This window comes from Rhea americana, unplaced genomic scaffold, assembly GCF_003343005.1.
Source record: "Rhea americana isolate MKP2758 unplaced genomic scaffold, rheAme1 scaffold_120, whole genome shotgun sequence".
NCBI classification, from domain to species: Eukaryota; Metazoa; Chordata; class Aves; order Rheiformes; family Rheidae; genus Rhea; species Rhea americana.
Genome location: NW_028185262.1, coordinates 279,363 through 290,346, shown reverse-complemented (window position 1 = coordinate 290,346; position 10,984 = coordinate 279,363). Strand labels below are relative to the sequence as shown.

Here is a 10,984-nt window from a genome sequence, read left to right as displayed (position 1 = left end):
GCCCGGCCCGGCCCGGCCCGGCCCGGCCCGGGCGGCGCGGCCCGGCCCGGGCGGCGGCAGTGCGTGGGTGACGCTGGGAGAAAGGAGAGCTGGTTTTCGTTGCCGTGAGGCAGCGGGGCGGATTTGCGCAGCACGGCGGTTACCGCTCATCGTTACCGTTACGCGTTTGCAGTCTGTAACCGGGAAAAACCTCTGGCAGAATCAGCAGCCAGATAGAAGCTGGTCAAACGTGCCGTCCAGCAGGAGGAACCCTTCCTAGCTGAGGTGGCAATCTTTGCACGCATTTGAGTGCCATTTAATAACCAAACAGTCCAAATTAACATAAAAACCTGGATTAAGGTAGCAGATCTGTGCACCAAGTACCAAGCTTTTTCGTGATCTTATATTAGTCAAAACCTAATGCAGTCATACACAAACTTCAGCTAAAATCTTATTTCAAAGTTTTCCTATTTAAAATGTTTAGAGGAACACAGTAAGTGGAAAATTTAAATCTTATTTAGAAATGCACGCTAAAATTAAACTGTAAGAAGTAGCCTGTTTTTGCAGGGAAAATTCTAAGCTCATTTTAAAATGCAGCTCTATGTCTACGTTCACTGCCTGATATTTAATGATCTTGTGACTCTTATGTGTAGTTGAGTTTTCTAGGTAGTCTTGTGAGAAAACCCAGTGTGTTCAGTTTAGCACTTTTTTGTGTTTCCACTTTGTCATTTGTGTCCTGCAACACTTCCGGTATCTGTTGAGTGTGACGTACAGGCAATGACTGAGCCCTGTCTCTTTTCTCCTTAGCTGCTTCTTTCCCCTCTCTGTTCCTCTTTTTTTCAGAATCGTTAGCATCAGAAGTGTTGTCTGAAGTATGAAAGCACATAGTAAAAATTCACATGGGAAGCACTTTTGGGGCTTAAGCATTACGTTACTCTGAAGCTGATACTGGTTCTGTGTGTAAACACTATTCAGGATGCAGTGAGTGAAATAGTAATCAAAATGCATAGTGGAAGTACTTACTAACAAGAGAAAAGCAGGAACCTGGGGCAGAACTACCTTTTAGTGAAAATCCTGAAAAGTCTCCTAGGTAAGTAATGGCGTCGAACTAATGATGATTTAGCCATTCTTGAATTTTACTTTAATTTTAGCATGCATATTTAGTTCTAAGTGGTATCCACTTAAAAGTTTTTTTTTTTTTCCTTCATCTTTGTAGCACTTTAGTAATTAAATTCAAGCCATGGGGCCAATGAAATATAAATCAAGCGTATCCTCAGTGTCAAGTGGCCTGCAGTATCACCATTCTCTGATAAAGCGGAGTCAAAGAATGAATTTATGCATAATACGGACTTACTGTTCATCAGCACCTAAGAGGCCTGAAGCCAAGTCTGCCACAGAAATGGCCATGGGTCTTCTTAGTCGACTGACAGAAGCTGGGACCACTATGGGAAGAAACTCCCTTCAAAAAATATCCACAATGTGCAAGAGTTGGTGGGACAAATATGAAGAGTTTGTTGGTCTTAATGAAGTTCGAGAGGCTCAGGGAAAAGTGACACAGGTAAATACAGAGAAAATCTGGAAATTTAAAATGATGAATTAAGCTATGTGAAATAGAATTGCTGGCTGTGAGGTTAAAAAAGAGCTTCCAAAGAGAGTCATGTATCTTTTACTACTTTAACTGGCTGTACAGACACCGTAAATGTGTTCCAGTCTGTGCATATTGGTAAATGTATTTTATTCCCTAGATTTTAATGTAGTGTGTTTTTTTTTCCCTCCAAATTCACATAATCAGTGTTTTAGATCTGTATGGTAGTAAGACTCTAAAATAAATAATCTCTCTTCTCAGGCTGAAAATGTCTTTATGATAGCTCGAGGGATAGTACGAGAGGCTCGTGAAAATGTAGAAGCCCAACAAATTAAACTGAAGGAAATTCGGGACCGCTTAGACAGGGTCTCTCGGGATGACACCCAATATTTAGAACTGGCTACTCTGGAACACAGATTGCTGCAGGTAATTTGTTGCTACTTGAGCATTGGAAAATATGATGAAAATTTGTGTTATACTTCCTCACTAGTGACTGCTTTTGCAGATGAAATTCAATTTTGAAATACTGTGATCTGAGTTAATTTCTAATGATCTTGTTTTGATTGAAGTAATTATTACAGATGATTAAGTCTAGACTGCAAATCGTATGTTAATGTTAAAATATGGTAGTAAATTTGGAGAAGAAAGTTGAAGATAATGAACCTAGAAAATTAATTGAGTATAGACAACTACATAAGTATTCAATTAAAAAGCTAGGATTCAATAAATTATCCTCCAGGTGATGAGAAAAGTTCATTTCTGCTTGTTAATCCATGAAAAAACTCTTAGCTGCCTTCTCTGTCTGCAATGCTCAGGCAATTTACTGAAGCCCTGTTGTCAGGAAGCAGCAGGAGCAAGGCTGCTCCTTGAGGGAGGGTGAGCAGGGAGCTGAGGTTGACCACAGCGCAGGCAGGGACAGTGCCCTCACTGACAGGGTGCAGTCCCACAGCTCTGGCACTGCGAGAGCAGAGCAGAGTTGGCAACAGGAGCAGTGACAGTCCAGCAATCACCAGACAAAAGCAAGCAAGTCAAGGCCAAGTTCAGTCCAGGAAATCCAAACGACACTTTGGGAGCAGGAGGGAACAGGTCTGCAAGCAGGTGCACCTTTGAGAAAGCTCAGGCAGGGAGTCAGTGCACAGGCCTGAGCTAAATCGAGCTCCTGGATCGATGTGCAAAGCATCAGAAAAGAATCCCAGGTGGCTGTCTAGGTAATGGATCAGGTGGATGAGACTCCAAGAAGAGCAGAGCTCTCCATGATTATAGGCAAAGGTGAAACTGAACCGAACTGAAAGGCGGAAGTGTGACAGGGGCGTTATGGGGATAGAAAGCATCGGGACGGAGAGAAAGACCTTGTCCGCTTGCACCACTTTTCTGTCATCAGTGGGCGGCAGGTTCCTGTGTAGAGAATCTCCAGTTGTAATTCTTGATGACCTTCTCCATTTCTGTTTTGACTGAAAATAGTGTCTCACTGACTTCAGTAGTATAGTAAAGAAAATCCCGCAATAAAAGTTTCCAAAACAAAAGTAATAAATGTGCTTCACTTCCAATCTTTCATCTGCACTGTTTCTTTTTTAAATACAGGATTTATAGCTTTACATTACATCCTCTCCTTCAACTCACTTCAACTTTCTTGCAGGAAGAGAAGAGATACCGAGCTGCCTATTTAAATGCAGAAGAATCTGAGCGAGAAAAATTTTCTCTCTTCTCTGCAGCCGTAAGGGAAAGTCATGAGAAAGAGCGAACGAGAGCTGAAAAAACAAAGAACTGGTCCATTATTGGTTCTGTACTGGGAGCTATTATAGGTGTTCTTGGTTCCACCTATGTTAATCGAGTAAGGCTACAAGAATTAAAAGTGTTGGTGCTTGAAGCACAGAAGGGCCCGATTAGTCTGCAAGAAGCCATCAAAGAACAGGCCTCCAGCCATTACTTACAGCAGAAGGATCTCAGTGACATCATAGCAGACCTGAAAAACATGCTGCAAACAAGGACATCACAGGAAATAAAAGAAGGTGATTTGTTAGCTAGAGAAGACAGGAATAACTCATTTAAAATAGATTCTCTTTTAATTCCTTTAAAAGAACAGCTAAGCTACACTAAACAAGTCAGTTCATGTCTGGGGAATTTACAGCAGCAGTTTAGCAGTCTGCAAGAAAGTATAGCACAAATGATTTCTGAAATGCGGAGTGTTAAACTTGCAGTTCATTCTAGACCTATGGAAAGAGTGGTGCCAAGGTCTTCAGGGGAGGGTAAGGGCCAGGTGTCTGCAATGAAAGACGTGATTTTAGAATTGTATGATACGGAACGGAGACTGGAAACACAAATCAAGAGAAATTCTGTTTACAGCACTGCACTGACATGCACAATGTTTGCTTTTACTCTGCCAGTACTTTATATTATATTTAAAGGAAACTGATCTAATTAATTACTGAACTTACTAGGTTAATAAAAGTAAACTTGTGCTCTTAGTAGTTAGAGTACGAGTCCAAATGAATGTGCATTAGCATTTTCTCGTTATGCTTTCATCTGTATAGTTGGAAAACTTGTAAAGACTTTGTCTACTGATGCAGGCGGTGTGTTAATCATCATCGCTGGGCGGTTTTTAACTCCTCAAGCAAAGGAGATTCCGCTGTTGCAAGTCTTCTACTTTTTACTATCTGGTATTGTGTATCTTGCAAACCAGTAACTTTCACTGCAGAACTGTATTCATGATTTTCTGTTTAAATGATTATTTTCATCTGTCATCGGGCTAATTGCTTTATGTATACTCCTTTATAATTTTGTTCCATATTTCTTCTTAATTGTTCCATTTGTCCATACACTAGGTTCTAGGAGTTGCTTTACCAAACAGATTGAAATATTTGCCCTGAAGATACCTTTTCTTTTCTTTTCTTTTCTTTTCTTTTCTTTTCTTTTCTTTTCTTTTCTTTTCTTTTCTTTTCTTTTCTTTTCTTTTCTTTTCTTTTCTTTTNTTTCTTTTCTTTTCTTTTCTTTTCTTTTCTTTTCTTTTCTTTTCTTTTCTTTTCTTTTCTTTTCTTTTCTTTTCTTTTCTTTTCTTTTCTTTTCTATATAGGGCAATGATAGGATATGATAAACATCCGGGATCAAATGTACAAGGAAAAATTGAAGTTACCGTGAGACGTGTCTGTACAGGCAGATGATGCTTTTAAAATACATGCGGTAGCTTTCTCCAAAGACTGATTATCATGTCCAAAATGTGTCCAAAAGCATTTCTAGAGTTTTAGCCATTGATAGCTCTATGTCCTTAAGGCTTACAGGCATGGAAGGAGGGGGAAGAGATGTGCAAGATGATGTTCCTTCTGCAGATGCAGGCTGATTCTGTGCTTTCCCTACAGCCTCATTGACCCATCACTCACTAGCTAGTTTGAGCTTTCGGTAATCCTCTAGGGAGCAGTCACTTTCTGATCTCTTCCAGTATCTCTTGGAACATTCTCCAGTTCTTACTCATTTTTCGGTTACTGTCCTGTCTGGAAACTGAAACATTTATTCACAGCAGGTGCTCTTAAGCTGGTGTATTAGTGCCACTAGTGTTATGCAAACTACTCCAAAATAATATTTAGAAAAAAATAAAGATTCAGCTGCCTGCTTTTTTCTGGAGGGGATGAATGGTTGATTAAAGAAAAACACTGTCTGATCAGCTAAGCATCAGTAGCTGTGCATAGCCCAAAACAAAGTTATTTGTATTGCAGTGATAAGATACATTTTGCTGTTATGATGGTAGCAGACAAACAATCCAGATTTGGAACTCCTGCTCTATTGAGTACTTGTGTGAAACCCTTGCAGAGGAAGGACAGGCAACCTTGCTTGCCCTTGTGTGTGTAGGCATTTCCGAGGTTTTTTTTTGTTTGTTTGTTTGTTTGTTTTTTACTGTTAGCCATTTCTACTTTCTTATACTTTTTTCTGTCCAGTAAACAGATTAAAAGAGATTGAGGTTTTGATTGTTAGCTCTTAACATTGTAAGATCTTTGGGACAGGGACATTGCTCTGTGAGGCATCAATCTTATTTGGAATCATTATAGCATGACTGGATAAACAATATTAAGAAAGATCTGTGACGATTCACTACTTCTAAGTGAGATGAAGTTTGGTAGATGTTGGTAGGTGTTTTAGGGGAGACTGCTGCTGATTTATATATTTATTATTTGGAGTTTAAAGTGCATAACAAGCATTTGTCAGGGAAGCCATATGACTGATGGCAGACATTGAGATCTGAGATAAAAATATTTAACTGCATCAAGAGGTACATGCACAAATACAAATTCTCAGGTCTGTAATGTTTCATTTTCTCACTTCACAGACGTTTCTACAGTTTATCCTCCTAGTAGGAGCTTGGTGAAAATTAGAGACAAGTACGTAATAGAAGGGATGGGGATAGTACAAAGGATCCTATTTATAATTGACCAACAGTAATCACTGAGAATTCTGAAAATATTTTTCCAATTTGACTATATGATGTTAGCCTCTCTTATTAGGTAAGTGGCTGAATTTTGGATATTCAGCATCACTGAAAAGCATGTACTATATATTTGATTATAGTTTTAAAATGCTAAATGTTAGACAGCTAAACCTGAACATCTAGGGAACATTTTGCTCACTGAGTTTTACTTTGATTTGTGCCATCAAGAGTCAACAGAGGTGTAAGGTTGAACTTGGATACAATAAATACAAGAGTACAAAAACTAGGGTAGTTCATTGATCTGCTTTATCCCCATTTAAAAGATGTATGACTGTAGCTTTAACATTATCTAGTGTTGCAGGGAGAAGTCAGTCAATGAGAACAGTAGCAAATAAATTTAATAAGCTAGAGTATACTGGACTAAATCTGAGGTGAATGAGAGCTTGAGGTACACAGCTTGAACTCTGAGAAAAGCTGGATAGTGTGATACATATCAGCATGAGAATAACTGGTCTTACCTTTTGCAAGATATTTGGAAGATTCAGGAATAGGTTCTCTATGTGCAGTATTTTACAACTGGCAGAAATCAGTTACAACTGATTACTACAGTTCTGTTATTTCTGCTCTTTGCTAAATTTCTACATGTGAAGTGACAGCATAATCATTTCAATTAGAAAGCATCATTTTAGGAGCCACGTCTTTGAAGCAGCCATGAGGGCAGATTCGTATGTTCCCTCAGTCCTGGATTAATCATCACTCCATTGCAGCAATGATTTAAACACAGTTTGGTACTTTACCATGTGTGTACCCCAAAGTCAGAAGACGGGGTTGCATCAGTAGTAGCTGTACCTTGAGCTAGCTGAAGGCAATACAGGAAGACACTGTAATACAGACTTTACACATAATTTGTAAATACTTTGGGCTAAATTTCTGTCACTGTAATACAGGCAGCAAGTAGGCAAGTTTGGACAAAACCAGCACAGATGTACAGTGAGGTGTTTATGTGAGTGCTCACATTAGTGTATTTGCAGTACTGGCAGTGAGTTACCCAATGTACAGAGTGACATCTCAGTACATATTTCCTGATGATTCAGCCATTGACCAAATTAATATTTTGTTGCTTGGATTCTTCTGGATTGTTTAAGTAAAAAAAACAGTGTTCTACTCTAGACTGATGACCTACAGACCTATGAGTACAGGCTATTTTAGTAAAAGAACAGTGCTCTAGTGTATACCTATTGGTTATTAACAAAATTTACGATGAATAGTTTACTTTTGCTTCTGAAATGAGGTCTCAGCTCTGTGCGTGAGCAAAGCCCTCTCTGGGCAGGAAGGCTCAGCCAGCCTTGCTCTTCAGCTGAGAGAAATGGTGGTTCACAGGTGCTAGTGAGGCCAGGGACTGACCTATTATGCATTGTGCTGTTGTACAGGGAAAGCCAGTGGTATTTCAGATCATTTCCATTGCTAACCAAGAACAAGAAACAGAAGATAAGTAAAAAGGGAACCCAGTAACAGCAACAGAAAGCTCTTTGATAAACAATAACCGTAAAAAAAATGCAGTGGTCTAGGCTTGGCCCCTGCCAAACTTTGTTGAGTTCTTAATGTTCCATGAGAAACCACTGTTAACTCAAAAGCAAACAGCCTAGTGGCTATGGAAAAAACTTTTAATAAGGCCAGTACAGACTTCTAACAATAGATGCATTTTGAAGAGAAAACCTGCCGTTCCTCCTACTCATGAATGCAGTATCAAATATTGCTTATGAATACAGAATAAAGAATATTTGATGTCATACTCAGTATATATATATTTATTAATGCTTGAGTTTTGAACATTCTGAGATTCTGATGGCAAAGTGCAGGTGCTCCCATTGACGTAATTGTAACCATCTGTTTGGCAAAGACAAGGAGAACTTTCTTTAAGCGAATACCTTCTAAAAACAAATTTACTTCCCTCATGATGGATCTGAGAAGGGATAGAAATACCCTGTTTAGGAACAGCATTGAGATCAGCAGTCAGAATAAGATTCATGAGCTAGTAAAAGAGAGACAAAGCTGGTTTGTCCACAGTTTATTTAGAACTATATTTCATTGCCAGACTTTAGCTAGCAAGTCATATTTGTGCCCTGCCTCACAAAAAGAGAGAGAAGTGCAATTTGTGGTGTTTAGCAATTGCTAATTAGTGTAAGAACTTAAACTATGGCAAAAAACATAAGGGCTAAGCATTAGATAGGACACAATTTTTATTTTGAAGGAGAATTAAGCATTCAGGTAATTATTTTTGTGGGAAGGCTTTGGAGTTTCCATCATGGGAAGTCTTTAAGAATAGTTTAGGTAAACATCACTAGGACTGATACAGTTATAAACAGCTTCTGGCCTGAAGCAAGATGGATTCAGTCAAGAATTTTCAACCTTTTCTGTTCTAAGGACCACTAATTTTTTTCTTAATAGAGGGGAGGGAGTGAGAGAGAAAGTCTGTGGACTGTTTGATATCTGCAGGGTCATCCTAATGGAGGTTATCCTGTAGTGCAGGCTATAACAGAATGAGAAAACATTATGTTAAGAAAATAATATCTCTGTTTACTATGGGCTGTATGGTATTGGCACCAGGACACCAGGAGAGATGTAGAGTTGTATGAGTGTATATGCTGCTGCAAGAAAATAGTACCCCAAAAATATCACCTTATAGTTATTTTTCAGATTTCAATTTGTAAGGTGGCTTCTCAATCATTTTTGAAGTACTATACAAGGGGCTTTTTAAAGCTGTTTTTTCGTAAAGCCATGCTGATTTGCTCACTCCTGCTGTAAGCCTTTGATTTTACATGGCTGTGGCCTATACTGGCCTTTCTGTGAGTCTGCCTGAAGCTAACTGGCCCATCAGTGGTCATCCTATTTAAATACTGGTACATCATGAGCTCTTGGGAACTTCCCTGTGCTTCAAGACTTACTTAAAAAAAAATCTGTGTTGATTTGGGGTGCCCATCAACCAGCCATCCCTAAGAGTTTGGTGCACATAGTCTGCTTCAGAAAATAAATCTTAATGCTTGATTTTCATGGAGGTGATTGTGGCAACCTGTATGGCTGAAGCCCTCATCTGTGATGTTGGAAAACTTGTTCATGGTAACACTGGACATGTGATGGGTAAATGCTTTAGCCACGCAACTCCTGGATAAAGGGATTGCCACAAACATCCCAATCCTGTGCTGTGTTCCGCAGGGAAAGACCTGAGCAAATAGATGTGTGGTAAGAGAGCCTCTTCCTTTGCTCCTGCAGAGTAAAGCCACGTGTTTGCATTCAGGTAGGCTGAGCTGTGAGCAGGCTTTTGCGTGCTGGGCACTGTGCAGGCTGCACGGCCTGTGAGGCGTGTTCAGAAGCAGACCTTCAAGCATCAACAGAATGTTACTAGCAAAACTTCTGGTGCCCAAACAAGGGTAATGACAGTCTTGATGCTGTTTCTGAATGTCCTGATGAATTGAAAACTAGAAAGGAGCCAAATTTAAAGTAGAGTAGATGTAGTCAACCTTCTGATGGTCTCTGAGTTATTGCTCTAAATGCACTCTGTTCCCAGAAGCTATAGACAGTATTCAGATATTCCTTGTGATTTTCTTAATCCATCTCATCCCCCGCTTGAAGGGGAGGAAGAGTAAGAGGGAAATCAAAAGGAGTGTAAGCAGCTGCTAGCCTTGTGATTATCATAATAGTTACGAAAGAAACCTAGCTAACCTGCTTAGAAACAGATACAAAGAAGAGTTTTTACAGAGGAGGATCCTTTCTGGATTTAAATATACAAAAAAGCTTCTGAACAAATGGAAATCAAAACCTGTTTGAGTTAAGTTTGTCCCTCATATAATGTTTGTTCTTTGTATCACAGTTTTCAGCTGTGTAATATTTGAGAACTAGCTTTTCCTCTAGTTTATTTTTAAGAACTGGAGAAGAGTTTCATGAAAGCAATCAAAACTCCTCCCTGAAGAAGGAATGTATAATTCTACTGTGGTTTTACAATATGCTTGTCACTATGAAGTGCTGCAAGCATGTGAAGGGGGCCTAAGGCATTGTAACGTCCTTCCAGTGCGCAGAAACTCTGTCCTTGCCCTGCTTCTGAGGCAGCCCCTGCAGCCAGCTCCCTGTGCCAGCCCCACTATGGCACAGGAAGCAACGTGGCTCTTTTCCAGCACTCTCCTGTTTTCTGCTTTTTAAGTGAAGCTTGAAGATGTTTTGTAACAGAGTGAAGGGGCTGCAGGTTGGGACTGGCTCTGGAGAAGAGGTACAAAGGGGATTAGTGCTGTGAGTCAGGAATGGGTCAGGGCAAAGGAAAATATTTCTTGCATGTAGTTAGCAAATTTGAATTTTGGTGGAAGCCATTGGGGTGCAGTTAAAATGTATCTGATTAGTGAAAAGATAATATGCTGCACAGTGAGCTCTAACCTGAACAGCAATTCACTGGGAGGGTGTGGTAATAGGATGTTTTTGTCTGTGTGTGGAGGGAAGGAGAGGAGCAAGTAAGGCATCATCTCCTCATCAGAGCGCCGATGGGCTCTGCACACAGTGAGCCCCAAAGACCCCTCAGCATAACAAAGCTCCAAGGAGCAAAGGCCCAAGAAGCAGCTGGTGTTTCCCTCCCAAACAATCCTTTGGGGATGATAATCATGCTACAGGATGCTGAGAACTGCTTACCATCCCTAAACTTTCAGAGCTGCTTTTTCTTTTAAAAAATGGTGGCTCTTTGGGGTGGGGGTGGGGGGCCAGAAGCAAGTGGAGTGTAACAAAGGGAGTATATGTTTAAAGGCACTTCGGGACCTGGCACTCGTACCAACTACGTTCCTCTGAAATGTCAGAAATGCACGTGGGAGGGAAGCCTAATTCAGACTTCCAGAGCAGCCTCGTGTCTTGAGCTGAGCCCTGTAGCTTTATCTGTCCAAGAAGGAAAAATGATGGGCATCTTTGTCACACAGCTAAATCTGTGCTTTGCAGAACCTAGGCCAGTGCCTCTTTCTTCTTCCTGGAGCTTG

At 40.2% G+C, this 10,984-nt stretch overlaps 2 protein-coding genes across 5 annotated transcripts in view; one reads left to right on the top strand and one right to left on the bottom strand.

Annotated features, from left to right (window-relative positions):
• The window catches only part of TMA7 (translation machinery associated 7 homolog), a 6,323-nt gene extending 6,173 nt beyond the window's left edge, over positions 1-150 (bottom strand). The window contains exon 1 of the mRNA XM_085324705.1: positions 144-150. Coding sequence (XP_085180831.1) covers positions 144-150 — 7 coding nt within the window. The remainder of the gene's footprint in view (positions 1-143) is intronic.
• CCDC51 (coiled-coil domain containing 51) overlaps positions 1-4,305 on the top strand; it is a 10,765-nt gene extending 6,460 nt beyond the window's left edge. Inside the window, exons 1-5 of one of the 4 annotated variants that reach the window (XM_085323985.1) lie at positions 19-264; positions 955-1,069; positions 1,196-1,537; positions 1,826-1,990; positions 3,201-4,305. In XM_085323985.1, the coding sequence (XP_085180111.1) occupies positions 1,220-1,537; positions 1,826-1,990; positions 3,201-3,977 (1,260 nt within the window). In that variant the 5' untranslated portion in view covers positions 19-264; positions 955-1,069; positions 1,196-1,219 and the 3' untranslated portion in view covers positions 3,978-4,305. Of the gene's footprint in view, positions 1-17; positions 265-822; positions 1,070-1,195; positions 1,538-1,825; positions 1,991-3,200 lie in introns of those variants that run through there. The other 3 variants (XM_085323975.1, XM_085324003.1, XM_085323994.1) reach the window with 3 other exon arrangements.
• Positions 4,306-10,984: the final 6,679 nt, after the last annotated feature.